At 36.8% G+C, this 22,821-nt stretch overlaps 1 protein-coding gene across 1 annotated transcript in view; it reads left to right on the forward strand.

The window, feature by feature from the left end:
- Positions 1–916: 916 nt before the first annotated feature.
- Positions 917–22,821, forward strand: part of TULP4 (TUB like protein 4) — a gene marked incomplete in the record, with an annotated part of 1,525,147 nt that continues 1,503,242 nt past the window's right edge. The window contains 1 exon segment of the mRNA XM_044061979.1: positions 917–1,781. Coding sequence (XP_043917914.1) covers positions 1,530–1,781 — 252 coding nt within the window.

Here is a 22,821-nt window from a genome sequence, read left to right on the forward strand (position 1 = left end):
TTAGACGAGTTTACATTCGCTACTTCTACTACTATTGTCTGATCTGATTAATATACAGTGGTTAACTAGAAATATATGGACTGAAAATCTTCCACACAGAGAAGTTTCTTAAACTGTTTTGTTTTTGGACCCACTACACTTTAGTGGGTTGTTTTGAGACTTTGGGGATACCACGTAGATTACTTGTTTTTTAATAGCTACAAATTCCATCGCTGTACATCCCTGAAAAGCTTAAGATGGCCTAAGCTCCCCCACATGCTTCAAATATCACTACATATTGCACATAGCATCCTGGACAGCCCCAATGGCTGCCCTGCCCTTACATCCTTACCTACACCCTAAACACCCAATCATGACCTCAGAAGCACACAACAAAACCTACTTTATGTGACCGATCCAAACAAAAATATTGGAAAAATACTTACAGTCATTCAATTGCATACTCATGGAACAAACTTCCATTGTCCCATTGCTCCACTACCAAAACTGGCAAATTCAAAAAAGCAACTAAAAGTTCATTTCCAACATGCATGGATCTGTACTTGTCATGAAATAACAATGACTTTTTCATTTCTCTTGATTAACATATCTGCCTGTTATTTTCTATCTAAACTGTCTACACATATTACTCTCTTGCAGTTAATATCTGTGGTATTAAATGCATCTTTGATGTACTATGTCATGGTGTTGCTCTCAATTGTACATTACATATTAGAAAATACTTTTTTATTTTAAGGCATTGCTATATTTCCTTGTATCTAAACTTAATGTTAACCAAATTTCTCAAACATGTTGCTAGTGCAGTCTCGAAATATTGTACTTTTGCTTTGTAAATATTCCTGTTGTACATTTCTCTTTCTGTGTTTTTTGTATTTTACAACTTGAATTGTTCATTTTTTTTTTTTTTTTTTGCCAATTACTTTTCTGGAGCGTTTCTCTTCGGGTCCCACCACGGAAAGGTGCTCTCTGGATCCAGTCGGACCAATCCGGTTAACAAATGTAGAAATACAATAAATAAAAGGTTGAAAGATATACTACTGGCAATTCCCTCAACATCTTCGACCGGCACTTTGCTACCGTTAAAACAGAAGCGAGCACACGCGTGAGCTGATGATGTCAGAACGCTAATGTCACCTGACGCAAGGATGGCGTTGGGTCCTTTTCCCTCATAGGAGTTAGCCACTACTGGTTTACAGTTGTTTTCTGGCGACCTGATTTTTTTTTCTGTCAAAGGACAGCGCAGACCCTTTGAAAGGCGAGGACAGTACAGGTCAGATACCCAGTACGAAGATCCCCTCCTCCCTAATGCGTTCTGTGGAGCTGCAGCGACAGCTGCTGCACGTAAAGGACGCGGATGCCCGCGTCACCGAAAGGCTGGAGGATCCGAATTGTTCTCAGAATGCACTGGGTGGACATTTATAAATACTGACCCTCGACTGTTGCTGGGTCTGTCTTAATAACAACAAAGATACAGTTAGACTGCAGGTTGCAGTCTGTTGCATCTGCGATTTTGTAGGTAGCAGTCAGGTATGTTTGCAGCTGTGGAACATGGACCTGTCCTTTGCAGTGACTCAAATATTCTGTGTCTCTCCTGGAAAGGGAGAGTACCCAAAAGTGAAAAAGAAAAGCCTGTATGCAGAAGACGGTATTATGAAGAAGGATGGCTGGCTACTGGGAATGGCAGAGGAGTTGTAGGGGTGACTTTTACATCCAGTCACTGTAGAAGAGATAGGAACACTCCTCAGCGAATCAACTTCAATCTGAGGGGACACAACAGTGAGGTGAGTACTGGCTGTTGCTGATGCTGCTTGCAGTGCAATTGTCTGGTTCTGCTGCATCTGGCAAGGTGGCATTGTTTTGTGTATGCTGTACAGTGGCAATACTGTTGGTAGAAGAGGAGATGGAAGTTCCCATAATTAAGAGTGGAGTACATGACAGTGTGCTTTATTATCATTATTATATACTGAATGTATGTTATAGTTAAAAAAAAAAAAAAAAAAAAAAACAGCCTAGAAGCTTTTAATGCTTCTTAAAATTTATAATTTTAAATTATGTAAATAACGTTAAAAGGACAGTTTTGGATGGAATATGGTATAACCTTTATAAGAAAGTCCCGGGTTGCATTTTATGTGGTTATCACACTTACTATTAGATTGATAAGTAAGCAGGCTTCTGATTGCTTCCACTTAATTCTGTTATATGTGGAAGGGAAATTATTTGATTCCTGCAACAGTGTGCTGTTTGCTGATTGCTGTAGATGCTTTTTGAATTGAAACTTTTTGAAAAGTGACTTGGTTTAGGTGCAGTCACTAAAAAGAAGTGAATTTTTGTGAGAATTAAAGTCAGTACTGGTATGTAGAAAAAAAAATTGTTTTGCGGTCAAAAACAAGTTGTAGATGTATGTAAACAATTAATCAGAGGTTGTTTCCTTCAATGATAGCCTGCTTTGTTAATGACATTTATTGAGTTATTTAAAAAAAAAGCAACTGAACTGAGTCTGGTGGCAGGTAGTGCTCCATATTGTAGAGGCCCCTACCTCCCATGTTTGATTGTACCTTCTGTACTTCCTGGAGGGAGACTGTTGTCCACTAACCTGGAAAGTGCAGAGGAAAATGTCAGACTTGACATCACTGTGTGTATATGTCTGTAAATGTGCACACATATGTTATGGTGAGGGTATAGGGTGTTGCAGCAAATTTGCTAACAGTATATAAAGTCTGCAGGTTAATTATGTTGTGTTTTTATGTGCAAGATTGGAGGTTTAGCAGTACATGTGTGATAACCACAGTTTACAAAGAAAGAGTAGTAGTCTGAGTCTCAAGACATAAAAATGATGGTTCCTGTTACTGTTTAGTTGCTGTACCTTTGCAACCATGGCTTTTATGTTTTCTCTTGAAGTTGTGCTTTGTGCTATACCGCACATTGAAAGTTGGCATTGCACTGAGTGGGAAACATCAAGATGGATCTGAGCTGCAATGGATTTTGAGGAATTTATGTTCAGTATGGAAGTGTGCTATATATCTAGAACTTATGAAAGTACACTATCAGTAGAAGTACAGAGGAATTTCTGGTAAAAGCTGATTTGCCAGTATACAGCATAAGGTAAATATTTGTCTAGATCCTTTGACAAATCATGTACAAACACCACCAAAAGCAGTAGGCTAAGAACAGTCTTTGGGAACACTGGTTCATACTAGTTGATGACTGGCTGAATTCTGTATTATTTGATGGATTCTGAATGGTTGCTATACATGCCAACAGGTCTGCAGCTGTGATGCAGCAGTTGTCTTTTAAGCAGGTTAGAGCAGTGATTGCTTGCTCAGTTTTGAAATTTAATGAGATTGGAATATCTGTCTGGGAAATTACTTAGTTGATGCAATGCTGTTTTTTCAGGAATTTAGACAAAGGAGAGCAGAAGAGTTTGTTTCACTTTGAAATAGGTACCATCTTGAAGTTTGCTTGATAGGGTTAGGGTCAAGTTAATTAAGCACTTTCCTGAAGCAGAGCAGGATGACTAGAAATGGTATCAGTATTGTAGTTGTAACAGAACTGAAGCCAGACAATGGAGAATTACTAGTGTTACTGAAAACTGATCACTTGATTTTCTGTTTTAATGCCTGCACTTAATGTTATTGTATATAAAATGCAGTGGGACTTTGATTTTAACTGTGGTGTGGGTGGACTGGGTAAGGCATGTCAAAGTTTATATCCTCTTTATCTGTATTATTTTAGGCATGCCTGAAATAAGAATAATGAAGATAAAGGCATTTGACAGGAGCTCAAAAAAACTGTATACCACAGGGATAGGTAAAGCATTCTGAAAAGGACACTTTATCTCAATGTCATAGGAGTTTTTAGGGGAGGATTGCTGGTAGAAATTGTTTCTTGGCAGTAGGCTTCAGCAAGGTCAAGGTTTAATGCCAGACCTCAGAGAGCCCTGATGGCAGGGGTTTAAGAGATGTCCAGCAAGTTTGGAAGGAGAGCCCAGGCAGACTTTTGCTATTGTCAGTGTATTGTGGAGACTGGAGGAGTAGGCTATCAAAATTTGTGGGGCAACTTTCTAGCTAACATTGCTGTATCAGAAGGTGGAATTCGGAGTTAAAGTAATTGTCATTATTTAAGTTGAGACTGAATAAATATACTAACACCAAATAATCGTTTGCTCAGTTAATTTCTAATATAATTTGAGTTTTTGAAAAATTGCTGTAACAACTTATGAGCAATTGAGATGTAGTCAATAAAAAATACTAGATAAGATATTTTATCTAAATTATCCCCACAGATAATAAATTGTTTTGCAAGCAAACATTCTGCAACCGCCATGAGGGGCAAGCCCTCCCACACCTCTAAACTGTGACAGTGTAAGTCTACGTTGTACAGTTTCCAAAATATGTAAAGTTTATAGGAAGTTACTAGGCTGTTGGCCTTGAGGCCCTTATAAGCCTAGCCAAATGTTTAGTATGCCCCTGTCCAGCAGGGACACGGGTGGAATCCAAGGGATGTATTTTCTATTTCCCATTCAGTTGTCCAGGTTGCGCTTAAAAAGAGGTAAAGAGATACTGTGCTTGATGTGGAGAGGGAGTCCATTCCACAGATGGGAGAGCCTCTGGGACACACATCTGTCCTGCCCACAAGTCCTATTGATGTCACAGACCAGGTTGAGGCCGCGGGTGTGTGTTACTTGAGTGGAGCTTGACTTGCTGATATGCAGCAGTCCCATCAAGGCGGGGTCTAAGATCGCCTTGTGTGCCAGACAGAGGTCACCTCTGATGAGTCTGTATGAAACAGAGTAGAGGACATGGCTTTTAGCCTATCTGTGTATGGAAGATTTCTGAGGCTCTGGATTCTCCTGGTGAGGAACCTCTGGTTTCTTCAGCTGCTGCATGTGCTTTGCGAGTTGCATGCCAAATGAGACGTTGAACTCAATAATGGGCCTTATAAGGGAAGAATACAGGGATGTTATGACCTCCTTGTCCCTGGATGAGGTACCCTTACCTATGAGGTGGGCCATGTAGAAAGTTTTCCGTACAATAGAAGCAGCATGGTGGTCAAAAGTCAGGTTGCTATCAATCTGGGTGCCCAAATCCCTCACGACTGACTGCATGCTTAGGATGTTGTTATTAATGTTATAATTTGTGGGACATCACTTTCCCCAAAGGGGATTTTTGTATTCAGCTTGAGGCCATGTTTTTGACACCAGTTATTTATTTGGGTGAGACCCTCTTGGAGGATGTCCTTGTCACTAGGGGAATTGATGACAGCGCCCAGCTTGCAGATCCCCCAAGATAGAACCCTGGGGTATGTTTTTATACACTTAAATATTTTATATATATATATATATATATATATATATATATATATATATATATAATATTATATAATTATATATCATGTAATATATATTGTGTATGTTTTTAGACACTCTGTGTCTATTGCTTGAAGTGGCTTCCCCTATTTTGACTGGGTGGGTTCTATCAGTGAGCCAGGTAGCTACCCGTCTGGTAACATACGGATTGATGCCTAGTTGAGAGAGTTTATCTATTATGCCCGAGTGGGGAATAGTGTTGGAGACTTTGGCCAGGTGAAGGTAGGCGGTGTGCACTGTCTTCCCCTTCTCCATGGCTTTGGTGACTGTCTCAAAAAAGTCAACCAAATTTAACAGACATGACCTACCCTTTATGAAGCCAAACTGTGTGGAATCGAAAGTTTAGAGGTTGCCAATGTCCTTGTTAATGAGGTCCATAATAATCTGTTCCATGGCTTTACAGATCAGGCTAGTTAGGCTGATGGGTCTATAATTTCCTAGATCAGTGGACGGTCCATCTTTATGTAAAGGGATGACAGTGGCCGTCTTCCACTCAGTGGACCAGTGGAACACCCATAAAGGAAACCCCTTAGCCAAGTCAGATAAAGTTCTAGAGGTACTTATCAGTTTAAGAATTAAAAAAAAAATAAGTAATATATCAAAAATGTGCAGATTTTTGCCTCTATTGTAGTTTTGGAAAATTTAATTTTAAATATTATAAGATGAGCAGATTTAGGAATCCAAATGAACTTAAACCACTGTGCACTGTTTTAAAAAGAAACAAGACTAGAATGAAAACATAAGAAAAAAAGTGTAGTTTAGAAAAAAAGATTATTTAATATCTCAGTATGTTTTTGCAGAACTTAAATAATTTATGAGGTTATAACATTAATTTTTCTTAGTCTTGTACAAATTTAGATTATAATTAGAGATAAAAAAAATAAATGGCAAATAAGGTAGGAAGACAAGAAGTATAAATTGTGATGTTTGCAAATGCTGCAATTTTAATAAAACAATTAAAAACGCAATTTAAAGAAATGAATGCAGCAACAAAGATATACAAAGCATCCTGTTAACATTATATGAACACAAACAGCATAACCTTCTGTAATGTTAAGAAAAAGTAAAAGGCTATATATATATATATATATATATATATATATATATATATATATATATATATATACACACACACACACACACTGTGTATTCCTGCTGACCTCTCTATGTAACTGGAGCACACACAGTGTAGCAGACCTAAAAAAGTGCACTCATGTAAAATGTAGAATAATTTAGCTTTGCATACATAGCTCTATTACTGGGTGTTGCCAGAAATACTAGTATCACTCTTTATGGATAAAATTATGGTATAATTATGTCATTTCTAATCATTTAAATCCTGAAGCTATTCCCTTTATCTCTCTGGATAGTTTATTTATTAAAAATATAACTACAGTATTTAAACAAAAGATTAGAGATTTCCAAACCTTACTCAAAATGTGTAAACTAGAAAAGATCTCGCACCATGTTCAGCCAATTCATCTAAACCCAAATATATTATTGGACAATAAATTTTTGAACTTAACAAACTATCCTTTAATTAAAAATCTAAAAGTAGGAGATGTTTTGAAATATCTTGACTTGCCTTTATCTGACTGGCGTAAGTTATTGAAAGTAAACTAGAATTACTCACCAATTCTTACACAACTAAGAGCAATAATTAAAACAAATTTGTATCTCTGGTCCCCATAGACTCACAATTGAAAAACCTTAACATGATTATTAAAATACTTTCATCATCTGATAAAATGCTCTCAAACTCATATAAATTAATTAATTCTTTAATGATGGACCACAACTGTCTTTTATCTAATGTTTGGTTGAATTATAATTCCCAATTGTCAGAATCTCAGAAAGTCCTGGCTATTAGACACACTAAGGAATTTATCCCTTTTAAAAAATTAGCATACACTCAATTAATGATTAATAATGATGCCTACTTTACCCCAATCAAATTAAACAAATTTAACCCAAATAAGTCACCTTCGTGTTCATGCTGTTCTCATCCCCAAGCAGACCTCCTTCATATTCTATGATATTGTCATTTTTCTCACAGATTGTGGACATCTTTGAAAGTCAGACTGCAGAAAATGGGATATCAAAAATCCACGTTGACGTGGGAATTTGCTATTCTGCATATTCCATTGATTCATCTTTCAAAAGTTGATATTCATGTTATCATTTTTATTTGCTCATTACTAAAACTTTATATAATACAAAATTGGATTGATCGTTCTAAATTAAAATGGGTTACTTTCCAGAAAATGGCTTTTAAATTTATTGATGCCCAAAGATACTTAGGTGGAAGTCCAAAAAAAAAGCTATTAGAAAGGTTGTGTTAGAAAAGGTTCTAAACATATTAAATAGTTAATGTTAAATATTTTTTTTTTTTTTTTTTTCTCTCAGGTTGCCTAACTTGTATATAGTGTACATATGGTGTATGTTTTATTTCTAAATAACTTATCAAAATCTCATGAAGGTTGTTATCACTAGATGAATTGTTATATGTTCATTTATGCCTTCTTGTTATGTATAATCTTTTAATTGTCTTGCTATTCATATAATTAATAAAAAATTTTTTGAGAAAAAAAAGAAATACTAAGCTGCACCCCCCCCCCCACACACACACACCAAAAAAAAAAGTATTGTCACAAGAATTGCACACAGTCATTAGAAAGGAAGACTGGCTTAATATTGCAAACTCTACAGTACTGCACGCAGGAAAATCTGACAGATATAACAGGTGCCATACATGACAATATTTCAACAGTTTGTATTGCAGTAATTCTGAATAGATCAATGGGGAAACATCTTCCACTGAAGGTATTGTAATAACTTCTACCACCTTTAAAGAAAACTAACACAACCAGGTAAGAATTCAGTCTTTTTTTTAATTTGAAAAATGCAGTAGCCTTTTAATATTTGTTGTCAAATATTGTGTGAAATACAGATTCTTGTTCTTGCGTTATTTGTAGTCCCAACTTTTTCGTACTGGTTCTAATGATCTCGAGTAAAGTCTTACTAATTAAGCAATTTATCAAAAATAAATCCCTGAGCCACAGAATTTTGAGAAAATGGGAAAGAATGATGACAATCTTTGATCACATCCTATTTTTTTCTGTTTACATTTACCATGGTCAAGAATGTTACCAGATTTTCTTGGACAGTATAGCAAATTATGATGGATTGATTTGGCATACCTCAAATTATGAGGTTATACCTTCAGTTCCAGTCTTTCAAAATGAGAACTTTCATCTGCAAAGTTTCCAGTTTTCTAGAATTGATCTTGAGAAAGTCACATTTTTAAACATATTTTAACATATTTTTTTAAAGCTTCAGTTTTTAATACATAACATGGATTTGCATACATTAATAGAAGACGCACTGTGGCAAGTTTGTATATATGCATATCTTTTTTTTATCATTTTTCATTCACTCCAAGTTGCTCAATTCTTGTCTTCTTTAAACCTCTTTTCCTCCTCTTGAACTTTAATCTACAGGCATTGTTCCAAAAATTCCATTAGTTCTATGAAATTTGCCTATTTTTCCTAAAGAACCCCTAGTTTATCTCCTTGACAACATCCAGGATATCCTGTATGTTGGGAATAGATTTTAATTTCCATTTTCTAGTAATTATTTTTCTGCAGCGAATAGCATTTAAACATAAGGCCTCGTTATGTGTAGGCAGTTCAGATCATATTTCCCTGCTTGTAAAAAGAATTTCCTTAGTTACAGCCATTTGTTCCCCCAGCTGTTCTGTAAGTACTCTAGGGGAATTTTTAAAATCTCCCATGTCATTTACAGTGCAATGAAAAAGTATTTGCCCCCTTCCTGATTTCTTATTTCTTTGCATGTTTGTCACACTTAAATGTTTCAGATCATTAAACTAATGTAAATATTAGACAAAGATAACCCAAGTAAACACAAAATGCAGTTTTTAAGTGATGATTTTATTTATTAAGGAAAAAAACTATCCAAACCTACATGGCCGTATGTGAAAAAGTAATTGCCCCCTTGTTAAATCATGATAAAGACATGAATTTGTTTGATCTGAAACATTTGTGTGTGACAAACATGCAAAAAATAAAAAATCAGGAAGGGGGCAAATACTTTTTCATTGCACTGTACATTCACAGAAAACAAGTTCCCAGTTATAGTTCTGTCTTCTCATTCACACCTCCTGAAGTCTTGTTGGGGCACACCTATACTTATGCAAACGTATACAATTCTAAACCTTTTGGACTTTGTATGTTTGGGAGCCTTACATATTTCTTCCCATTGTTACTTTCCTTTCTAGTCCCTGTTTCCAGTCTTTTCTAACTTGTTCCGATTGATTGATTTTTACTGTGTAACCCTAATAATTGTCCCTTTTTTATGGCAGCTTCTGTTCTATACTTGATTAAAAATTCTAACAGAGGTGGTCTTTCACTTAGCAGTTTACTGTCTCGTTCTCTTTCCCTACACTGTATCAAGCTCTAATAAGGATGTTTTCTCTAATCTTCAGTCCAAACTTTTGCTTAGCCTTATCCCACGCTATTTACTTTTCTCTGAATTATTTGCTGTCAGTATCTCTGTTCCTTTGCTTCTTTCCTTTAGTAAGTTATAACCAGTTCTTGCCTACTTTCTGTACCTCTGATGTCAGACATACATGTTAGTAAAATGTCCTTTCTCCATTCTCACATTGGCTTAGTTCTTGGAGCACTTACTGCTACTTCATTAATGTAATATTGTAAATGACTATTTTTCATTAAGGACTTACATCCATACTCTTAGTTTGTCTTTATCCCTTGAATTCCCCATTTCATCAGTACCCCTTTCCTCTTTGATTTATAACTTTCTGCATGATCTGAAAGATAAATTCTAAAAAAAGTGTGTTAAAACCCTAAAAACATATCCCCCCACCCCGAAATTACATATTTGCACCACAGTGAAGAAAAAGGAAACAAACATTCAAAAATGCATTGCTGGCTCACACCAGTTTTACACACTGTGCTAAATGTCACCATAGCGTTAAATTGCCACATTACAGTGGTGCAAAGAATTACCTACCAATGAACTACAAGTAAACCTTTGTGTTATGTATGTGAGCCTTTATCTTACTTGACCTTTGTCCTTTCCCCCACTCAGTTAAATTCCTTCAGCTCTTTAACTGTCATCCACAACTCCTTCTGTGGTGATAAAACTATACTCAACTTGTGTAATAAGACTAAAGTGACTATAAAACCATTTTGTATCTTACATAATCAAGTTCTTACAGTTTCTCAGCTTTTGTATTGTATGTTAAGTTTTTACTTGCATGTTCTTAGCTGCTGTAACTGAATCCTTTTTTAATCCAAACACATAGGTAATTTATCTTATCATGTCCCTGTAAGTATAGGTACTGCTGAACCAAGTCATGTATGGTTATGTACTTTACCTCTATAGCCTTTGTTGTATTTTCATTTGCTTTGTATCCCAAAAACACTTGAAACTGTCTTAAAATGTTCCATGACACCAATATTTTGTATGTGATAAATCCAAAAAAAAAAAAAAAAAAAAAACACAATCTGTAAATAAACTTGTCTTGAGTGCTATACTGGTTGTATCCTTGAATTTATCAATCCCTTATTTTCTTTGCCAACAACTCTAAATGTAAAGCTGATAACAGCTTGTTGGAGAGGAATGCTTTCACCTTTATGCTTGTTCTGACCTTTTACACACACATGTATGTGTATGCATCTATATATATGTGTGTAAAATATATATAAAATGTGTGTGTGTATATATATATATATATATATATATATATGTGTGTGTATGTGTGTATATATGTATGTATATATATATATATATATATATATATATATATATATATATATATATGTGTGTGTGTGTGTGGATCCCTATCACATCGCAAAATTTAAACACTCCGAAGGCCGTATGGCCGAGACCATATGTCTGAAGTTTTGAAATTCCGAAAAAAAACCCCAAGAAAATAAAACAAAACAACTTACTTGTATGTTTTTGTGCCCCGCACACCCCCTGCTACTTAAATATACCAACTCCGAGATGGCACTACAGTGAGGAAAATGGCAAATCCTGGGTTCTGCGCTATACACCGATCCCAATAGCCAGTTTTTGGAGTTCCAAAATTTCGGAGATATGGTCTTCGGAGTTTTGAAACTTTGATCTGATCGCGAACCATATATAATTTTCTGTTTGTGTGTATGTATATATAATGTATACACACACACACACACACACACACACACACACACACACACACACACACTAGTCTGTCAGCAAATGCAGATGCTATCATTGCCCTACTCGTAAAATCCCAGCTGACTCTTTCAAATGCTTTTTCTGCATCAGAATCCAATGTTGTCAACTGTTTGCCTTCTATTACAGTCTCCTCCTCTATCTTTTCCATGAACACCTCTCCGCCTAAAATCAAACTTTCTCCCCCTCACTCTCTAGCATCTAAAACCAAGATTAAGTGCTTGACTTACAACCCATTTAATTTCAAACTTTACCAAATTCACGTAGCCCTGCTTCTATCAGGAGACATGCATCCAAATCCTGGGCCCATCCATCACCCCACCATGCATAACTCTACCTCTCCCAACTTAATAAATTCATCCTCTCCAAACAAATAAATTTCATTTTACTCTGAGTGCCCGTGGTATTCTAAACAAAATTAGTGAAATCCATGCCTGGATAGCCTTCCACACCCTTGATGTCATCACCCTAACAGAGACTTGGCTAAAACCCCAAACCTCTGATAAAGACATTCTACCCCCTGGTTATAATATAGTCCGCATAGATCACCAAAACACAAAAAGGGGTGACTTGGCCATCTTCTTCTCTAACCACCTCACCATTACAAGTATTATGAAACCTATCCCATCCTTTTCTCCTGCTGAACTACTTACAGCTAACCTTAAAATAAATGACCACACCACTATCGCAGTAGCAGCCATCTATATTCCTCCAGGAGACAACATTCCTCTGCTCAAAAATATTCTTTCATACTTTTTACAACACATCTCCAATGAAACTATCCTCCAAGGGGATGTCAACATTAACTGGTTAACTCTCAGTAATCCAAACTCTAATACTCATATTAATTTATATGACTTTACACAGTTAATCTTCCACCCTACCCATACAAACAACTCTCACACATCTAGTACTCTTATTGACTGGGTACTTGTATCTAATCCTTCCAAATAGAACCCTGAAACCCTACCAAACACCCTGAGTGATCACTCCCCTATAAAAGTGCTTAAGTTCACTCCCCACTTCTCAAAACCTCCTAAATTTATCATTTCTCATAAACTCTCTAACTTCCATCCAGAAACCTTTAATGTCCTCCTCTCTAAAATAAACTGGAAATTCCTTATCCAGTTCCCATTATAAGAAGCAGTCCTAGCTTTCAACTCCACCTTCCTTAGCATTTTAGACTCACTTGCTCCCCCTCGCAAAGTCCGAATTAAGTCCACCATATCTCCATGGCTTTCAAAAGCCACTCTTACCCTTATGATAGCTAGAGACAAATTATGGAAAAAATGGTCACAAACTAAGCTCCCTGCAGAATTGCAAAAATATAAAGAACTCAGAAATCTGACAAAAAACACAAAGATAAAAAGGGCTTCTGTAATAAACCTTCCACAGCCTTAAAATCTTATCTTAAAAAATTCTGGAGCTCTATTAACCAAATATTACATCCCGGTAATCTTAGCTCCCATAATCCATGCCCAGATAAGACATCTGAAGAAACTGCCACTATCTTAAATACCGGTTTTATCAATTCAATGTCTAAGCTACTGAACTCAAACCCAAACCCCTTTACTATTAACATCTCCAACTTTTCTGTACCTACTCCTAATACTATCTCTTCAAATACCTTCTCCCTCAAACCTGTACCTACTAGCTACATCAAAACTCTACTCTCTAAATTAAAACTATGCTCAGCATCAGCTGACAATATTCCTTCCACTTTTCTTCTACTAGCAGCTGACTCTCTTGCTCTCCCTGTATCTATCCTAATTAATCGCTCTATTTATTTCTGAATCTAAAGTCCCTTCCACCGAGAAACATTGCTACACTCTACCTTTACACAAAGGAGGTAACTCCTCTGATATCTCCAACTTTAGACCTATCACTATCTTCTCCCCTCTCTCTAAAGTACTAGAAAAATTTATTCATAAACAAGTTATGCAGTATCTAATACAGGAAACTCTGCTTACACCCACTCAACATGACTTCAGACCCAAACATAGCGCCACTACAGCTCTATTATCCTTCCTCAACACTTTCTCTATAGCCATGGACGACCATAAACTTATTTCTTGCCTATTCTTGACCTCTCAAAAGCTTTCAACACTGTCTCACACTCTGCTGCACAAACTGCATAAACTCAACTTCTCCTCTGATACTGTTGCATGGTTCTCCAGCTACCTGACTGATAGATCTCAGTCAGTGAGATGGCACTCTGCACTCTCCCCTCCTCTCCCTGTAAAAATGGGTGTACCTCAAGGGTCTATCCTAGGGCCTTTACTTTTTAATATCTTTACTACTCTGCTCTATACCTCCTGTCCTCCATCATCTTTAGTGCAATGTGCAGATGACTCTACAGTCATCACCACAGCCAACTCTCTCTCTAAGCTCTTCTCAGCTACCCGGGCATCTTTTAATTTAGTTGAAACATGGCTGTCCAACAAACCAGCTCATCCTTCACCCTAAAAAAACAAAGCTGTTACTCTTCTTACCTAAAAGGTTCAACAATATTAAACCCTCCTTCTGCATACAGTCCCTTAATAACACTCCCATTCAGGTAGAATCCAGTACTAAGCTCTTAGGCATAACCATCAACGATCAGCTTAAATTTGACTTGCATGTTAATAACTCTATCAAAAAGACTCATTCAGAACTAGGGCTCCTTTACCGTAACCAGAAATTCCTTACCTCTGAAGCCAAGATTACGCTCTGTCTTAACTACCTTCTACCAAGTCTAATGTACAGTTCTCAAATTCTTGCAAATCTTAACTCAGCACTCCTGACCAAACTCAAATCTACCTACAACAAGGTAGCTAGATTTGCTACCCAACAAACCTAGAAATCCCATCACTGTCTCTCTCTCAAACAACTAAACTGGCCTGAATTACCCCACCAGCTTCTTCTCTCTCAGCTCCAGATCATCCATTCTATCCTATACCAGCCTTCCTACTGCCCAGCACTATCCCCTCTCATCTCCCATTATTCTTCCTCCAGACCTCTCTGAAGCTCTAACCAAGACCTTGCAATAAATTCCAAAAGTTGCCAAGTGGTGAATCCCAAAGAAAACTTCCTTTTATTAACACAAATACAGGGTTAAGCGCTTTCGGCCATGAAAATGGCCTTCATCAGAAACACCCATAATCCCAATAGCAAACACTTGAATACCTTTCAGTAACAAAACATTACTATTCAATTAACCAGTTCATATATTTTTATACAAGTAACATAAATAAACTAAAAGCGCTACTATAAGACACTTATAAAAAACAAAATTTTACTTGCATTTATTATATTTTGCTTTTCTACATAAAACAACGTTATAATTCACCCCACTATTAAGACCAGGTTTGTTATATGCATTAAGCAGAATCTGCCATTTAGGCTCTGTATTCAAGCTCTCCTTCTTTGTCCCCATTAAAATCAGGAGAAACATAGTCTGTTACTGAAAACAAACACTTTGAACACTTGGGACTTTCTAATATATATTTAAACAATGCATTATTATAATCTTTCTTTTTTATTCCAGAATAATGTACATAAATTCTCCTTCTCAGTGATATGTTGTTTTTTCCTATGTAGAAGGAATTACATGATGGTTACTTTGCCATGTATACCACAAATTATGAACTGCATGTAAACCTACCTGGCACTGTAATGTTTTTTTCATAGGTACTTACTTCTTCATAGGGTCCCTCTGCTGTAAATCTGCACTCTTTTTAGTCTAAACACTTATACATACCCTTAACTCTACTATTACTGTGTGCATGTTTATTTTCTAGAGTCTCTCTGAAATTCCTAGCCCTTTTATTAATGTATATGGGTTCTTCTCCCACTGCAGCCTTAACTTCTTTATTTGCTACTAAAATTCTCCAATTATTAATAATAATTCCTTTGATAGCTTCGCTGTCCACTGTGAAGATTAAGGCCATGGCCACTTGCCAGTTCTTATCCTGCTTTGCTCTTTCTTCTCCTTCCCTAGTCTCTTTTCTTGCACCTTCCAATAAATTGCTAACTGTCTTACTGGGATATCCCCTGTACTTAAACCTCTCATGTAATTCTACCACAAATCTGTCTATTTTGCTAGCATCACTTGTGAGTCTCTCTACCCTAATTAGCTGCACCTTCACTATATTATGTTTGCCGTACGTAGGATGCATGCTAGTGTAATGAAGTAAGCTATTACTAGCCACATTCTTGTAACTTATAACTGTACTTAATGTCTGTTGTCCTTGTTCCTTGATGATGTCTAAATCTAAATAGCTAATCCTAAAGAAATTATATTCCAATGAACATTTTAAAAAACTTGTGCTGTCATTCATTTCTTTAACAAAATCCTTTAAATTACCTTCTGTACCCCTCCACACAAAAAACAAATCATCAATAAATCTGTAATAACATAAAAGATTATTGTACCCTGCTATGTGGAGTAAGAGATTGGTCTCCCAATAAGCCATAACTAAATTGGCATAATTGGGTACCATCCTTGCCCCCATAGCCATCCCCCTTGTCTGTAAAAAAAATCATTTTCAAAAGTGAAAAAATTATAAGACAATGTGTCCTATGCTTTCTAAATTTAAATTTACTTTCCCCTACTTCAAATTGCTGACTTTCAACTAACATATAACCTACCCATTCCAAACCCTTTTCATGGGGGATGCAGATGTACAAGGATTGCGCATCTATAGTAACTAATATGTCATATTTGTCTATCTCTAAATTTCTTATTTTATCCAAAACATATTTTGAGTCTGTAATAAATTACTTTGTTCCTTGTACCAACCTTAATAAGGACGTGTCAACAAATTTAGATAGGGGCTCTAACTTGGATGCCCTGGCTGCAACAGCTGGTCTATATGGTGGATTCTGCTCCTTTTTATGTACTTTGGGTATTCCAAAGAAATACCCACCTTGGGTTTGTTCACCTGAAAAAATTCAAACATAATCGCCTAATAACCCCTTTATCCAGTTGATCCACCAACCATGCATCGATATATTTATGTGCTTTATTTCCAACTTTGTCACTTTTTTGTATTAATCCACATCCTTTAAAAGCTCATATACACCATTGAAATAATCAACTGTATTTACCACCACCATAGACCCCCCCCCAAGGGGGGAGCGTTCATACAAAAAAGGAATAAAAAAGAAAGATTACAATAATGCATTGTTTAAATGTGCATTAGAAAGTCCCAAGTGTTCAAAGTTTTTGTTTTCAGAAATAGACTATGTTTCTCCTGATTTTAATGGGGACAAAGAAGGAGAGCTTGAATACAAAGAGCTTAAATGGCAGATTTTGCTCAATGCATATAACAAACCTGGTATTAATAGTGGGGTGAATTATAAAGTTGTTTTACGTAGAAAAGCAAAATATAAAAAATGCAAGTAAAATTGCAGTTTTTATCAGTGTCTTATAGTAGTGTTTTTAGTTATTTATATTACTTGTATAAAAATATATATTAATTGGTTAATTGAATAGTATATTTTTGTTACTGAAGGGTATTTAAGTGTTTGCCATTGGGATTATGGGTGTTTCTGATGAAGGCCATTTTCATGGCCAAAAGCGCTTAAGCCTGTATTTGTGTTAATAAAAGGAAGTTTTCTTTGGGATTCACCACTTGGCAGCTTTTGGAATTTATTGCAACACATTGCAAGTGCTTTTTGTATATTTTAAGTGTGAATCTTCAGTTGTACAGAGGCATATTTAAAGTTTGTTTTTCATTCATCTAACCAAGACCTACTACAAATGTACAAACCCAAGTCTAAATTTGGATGCAACATGTATAGCTGTCACCCACTATTGCCTGGAATAGGCTCCCACTAGAAATCAGGACCCTTACACATCCTAAACAATTTGACAGCCACCAAAAAGCACTTTTAAAAGTCACTGGTTTTGCCACTGCACTCTCCCTCCATAACATCCCCTACTTCTCATACCTTAATCTACTTTTCTGCCCTCAACTCTTCTCACTAGCTCTCTCTAATCTTCCCTGACTACTCTTTCTACTGTCTTCTAAAATCTATTAAGCAAATTGATTCAAAGAAACATTCTATTGTAATTGTCTTGCCTTCATGCAACTACATTATGATAAAACTGGATTTTTGTAACCACTTACCCCAAAAACTATACTCCTCTTAATGACCCATTTCTTTTTATACATCTTGAAATAGTTATGCTGTACTCTTGATTATTGACACTGTATAACATTGTTTTGCTACTTAATGCCTTGTAATAATCCTGTAACATTGCTGCAACATTGCTGTTTAATGCTTATTTATAAAGAAAATTGTATAATAAGTTGTAGCTTTTCTCCCTGGGCCTCCACTGAAAAAGGGCTCTTCAGCTCAGTTGTACAATCCTGGTCAACAAATGTAAAATAAATAAATAAATAAAAATGTTTGCCTTCATTCCAGAAATTCGCATTGATCCATACATTTCAAAACATCTGTGCCATTCTTTTAGCTGGTATAGACATAAAACACTTTATAGTCATAGTTTGAAATTGATATGGGTCTTTACCCTCTTTGGCTAATAGTGACCACAACATTTTTTCCAAGGTGTGAGTACTCCTACCCTTTTTTATGATATTGTTAAACAAAATCTTCCAAATCCTTACCCTTTCTTTGCATTAACTTCCATATCTCTGCAGGAATACCATCTGTTTGTGAAGACCTCCCAATTATGCATCACAGATAATCTCATCTCTTCCTATCCTAGTTCTTAATTGTTGGGACTCCATCTTCCTGTAACTTCTGCATAATTGTCTTCCTGTAACTTCTGCATAATTGTCTTCCATAAATATTTCTGTTTGTTCTTTTTCTTGGTTTTCCCATTCCTCTGCTTTTATACAATTTTTTGCATATTTCTGAAATATCTCTAATACCTCTACAGGATCTCTGGTTATTTTTCTTGATGAGGACTTGCTACGTTTGGCTACAACTCTTTCTCCTTTCTATTGCCTAAGGTATTGTGCTAAAAGGTTTTGTGCTGTAAAAGTCCTTTTAAACTCTTTTGTAGTCAATTACTCCTTTTAACACTCAGCAGTTACTGCTCTTTTTCTGTGAGATTCCCCTTCTTCAGTATTTTAACCTTAGTTAACCCCTCTAAATAATCCTTATTACTACTTTCTGAACCGTTGCACTTCTTGCTATGATATTTTTAAACTTCATTTTCGTGTTATCCTACTCACTGGCTATCCCTTCTGAAGCAATTTCTAGCATCCCTAATAATTCTTTTAACTCCTATCCACTACTCATTCCTTAAATCCCTCTCTTTTTAACAGATAAATAGCAAAACATTTTTTAACCTCATTAACCTGCATATTTATCATAGTTTTTATTGTCACATGATTTGATGTATTTACCGAAATAGCTCAGTGAAAAAGCTTCAAACAGGAATCACAAGATCACCCAAGACTTTAGTGTGTTTGTCGTTTTAATTGCAGCCTTCTCTTCAGAAGTAACAAGAGCACCACTCTGAACATGTTAATTCATAGATTGTTACTAGGCTAATTACCCAGGGGCCTTTCTAAACCTAGCCAAGTTTTCCCAAAAGAATAATGACATCCTGATAGGACATTGAGGGCCAGGCATGTATAAGCTACCTCTACTCATAAGGGACATGGGTGCCAAGCCTAGTGTAAATTTCCTATTCCCCATCCATTGGTCTAGGTTGTGCTTAAATTGGGTAGTAGATGAACTCAGCTTCACATGGATGGGTAGCGTGTTCCATAGGAGGGGCAGTCTCTGGGGCACATAGTGGGAAGTTGGCATAATGGTTAAGGTGTTAACCTTACTGACACAAAGTGCCAAGCCTAGTGTAAATTTCCTATTCCCCATCCATTGGTCTTGGTTGTGCTTAAATTGGGTAGTAGATGAACTCAGCTTCACATGGATGGGTAGCGTGTTCCATAGGAGGGGCAGTCTCTGGGACACATAGTGGGAAGTTGGCATAATGGTTAAGGTGTTAACCTTACTGACACAAGGTGCAGGGTTTGATACTATCCCGGGGTAAATGACTAGGCTTAAAGTGGCCCACAATGCAGTTAGCCTCGTACTAAACCATGACCATATCTGTCTCTCCAGCATGTTTTGTTTTTAAGTCACACAAAATTCAGCTCCCTAGATCTTGTATTTCTGGTACTGTTTGACTTGTCAAGGGGAGTAATAAGTGTGGTATTTGCGATTGCCTTGTAAGCCAGGCATAGATCACCCCTCAGCGATCTCTAGGAGACAGAGTACAAGGAAAGGGCTTTAAAGTGCACTGCATAAGGCAGATTTGTTATGCCTTGTTTTCATTTTGTAAGGAACCTTTGAGGTCCATCTAGTTGCTGCATATGCCTGGTCAGGTACAGTACCTAAGGGACCATTGTACTCTAACTGGTTTGATAAGGGCAGAGTACAATGGGAGTATTGTGTAGAGAAAGGACTCTATCTCATGTTAAAGAGCCACCTACTCAGCCACAATCTGTCTGACGTTTATATTTATAATATCATTCAGCCCAGGAACAAAGTTTGCTCCTAGTCTTAGCTACTAACTTAATTCTTTGATCTCCAGCATATTGTTTAGGTCAACCTTTAGGCTGGTTTGCTTTACACAGTCAACTAAAAAAAAAATGTCAAGTTCCCACATTGAGATGAATGCCTAAAAACAGTATTTTTTGTCTTTATTATTGATAGCTAGTGTTTGTTCATACACACACACACTCAGACAGCTTTCTTATCAATGTAAAACAATTCACAGTAGTCACAAAATCCAACACAACTTATTCATGCACTATTGCAGTTGATATGACTTTTTCTCTCAAAAGTGTTATCATAGTTGATGATCTGTTTAATGACCGTTTAACATGCATTTGCAGTGTTTACCGAATCAACAAAAAATGCTCCTAGTTTTTTTGTTAGTGTGTGGCCATTGTCATTTGTTAAGTCTTTGATGTCTTATAGGTTCATAGGTAGGTACTAGGCTATTGGCCCTAGGGCCTGTATAAGCCTAGCCAAAAAGGTACCCTGGCTTTCGCCACCCAAGAAAATTATTTTCCTGTGCCCCTGTCGAGCAGAGCCACAGAAGTGATCCCAGGTGATCTTCTTTCAAAAATGACCTTTAAACAATGCTGTGTCTTTATTCCAGTATCTTTAGTAGGTTAGGATTACTTGACAAAGTTTTCCAACTCGGCAAGATACATCCTCTCTGGTGCAAATCGGATTCCATTCTCCACCCAAAAACCTTCTGAAAGCATATTTCTCCCAAACTTCTCCTAAGCTCCATAATAGTTGGAATGTAAATACATGCCAGCATAATCCTCCTGGACTGACAGTAACCTCGTTACTATGACCAATCATGATTATCTTTTTTATTTCTCTTTTGCTACTATTGGAGCACCTCTCACAGTTAGTAGTATTACCCCCCTTTTCCTTCATCCCTGATACCCTTCGAATGTTCATCTTAAAATCCTTTCTTTTCAAATTCACATACTCATTTATATCTAGGTGCATCTCTTGTAAACTTGCTGTTTGCACACTCGTTAGTACACTTGTTTTTTTTTTTTTAGTTCCCTTTTAGATACAACAGATACAAGCTATTCAAATGTTTTTGGCCATGATTTTATTATTTACATTTTAACTATACCTCTAGACTCTAGAGTTTGTGGGAAGAGCTGCCATTACTCACAGAATGGGGAGGGTTAGATATGATTGATTTGTATAACGATTGAAGATCTGCTTGGCTTAGGCAGTTTAACTGTAGGTGGAGGGATCTTGGAAAGAAAATATTGGCAGCCATGAAGGAGGATTCTGGGAGTGTTATCTGCAAGAAGTAGGCATCTAACATTTTGAAACCATTGCTGATGCAGTAAAAAAATACAGATAGGACCATGGAGAGCATTACTTGCACCAGTAAAAGTTGATGGATTTACAGTGCATCATAAATTTGCTCATACAGTGTTATGGTTCAAAAGGCACCCAGAAATAACGAGGTGGGTCTAGTTAAATGGGGCCTTGACTTTATGACATGGACCAGATGTCAGCAGAAGTATCATTTTAAGTAGTAGAAGAGACTATCTGATGTATAGTAATTTGCATACAGGCCATAAATAATGTCTTATGCAGACCATCTCAAGGTCCAATCACTGTATTCTGTCTCATACAGGCTGTTGAGGGGAGATGCATGCCTGATATACAAGGTATTGTCGGACCCCGCCCTGATGAACCTGCTGCATATCTGCAAAATGAACAGCAAAATAATTACTCATTCTAAAGACTTAAACCTTGCCTGTGGTATAAAATGTACCTGCTGGAGTGATGAGTATGTATCCCAGTGACTACCCCTTCACTGAAATAGGCTCCCCATTCATGTGAAGCAGAGTTCCACCCTAACCCAATTCAAGTATAGCTTGGACAGTTGGGTGGGGAAATAGAAAATTCATCCCTGATTTAACACCTATGTCTCTAATGGACACAGACCTGTGCTTGTAAATGTTTGTCTCTCAAGCCTCTGCTTACACTCATCATTGGTACAAGAGCTTGTCAGAGATTTGGGATGCACGGCCTTCGTGGTCATTAATCTAGTAAACACCTATAAATCTTAGCATAAGTCAGCCCTTCCATTATGTGGAGAACATCCAAAATGGAAAGTTTTCTGAAAGAAGCCAATGATCCTGATTGGAGTCCAGTGAGTTTAGCAGGTAGGCTTTATCAGATAACTGAACTAAAGAAAACACATTGAGCAGTGAATTTGAGTTGGACTGCACAAAGTCTGTGGTGAAAGCACTGCAGCTTGAGCAGTGGAAAGCGGTTTAATTTGCTTCTGATAAAAGCTGCACATTCTTATAATTTTAGAATATCTTCTTGAGGTGGTGCTTAGTATTTTTATACATCAGACAGATTCACCTGTATCACTTGGGAACATGCATTGTAATGTTGGAGGTGTTCACCTGGCTCCGTGGGCCCTCTGATTTGACATTTTTTGAGCCTGTGCCAGGTTAGGAGAGTAGAAAAAATATTCAGGGTGGTTTAGATGCTTTGTGGCCTGGAAAGGCCAAGATAACACGAATGGCCTAACCATGAAGAAGTATAGGGAGGCAGCCAGTGGTACATGGACAAGTGGCTCCCTTAGCAGAGTTGGCCGGGTACAGCTGAGGATTCTTAGGCATATTTTCCTGTGTTTCATCCTGTGCTGCTTTTATGTTTGCCTGTGATGA

Source organism: Protopterus annectens, chromosome 1.part0 (genome assembly GCF_019279795.1).
Source record: "Protopterus annectens isolate FY-2018-M chromosome 1.part0, PAN1.0, whole genome shotgun sequence".
In the NCBI taxonomy this organism is placed as follows: Eukaryota; Metazoa; Chordata; order Ceratodontiformes; family Protopteridae; genus Protopterus; species Protopterus annectens.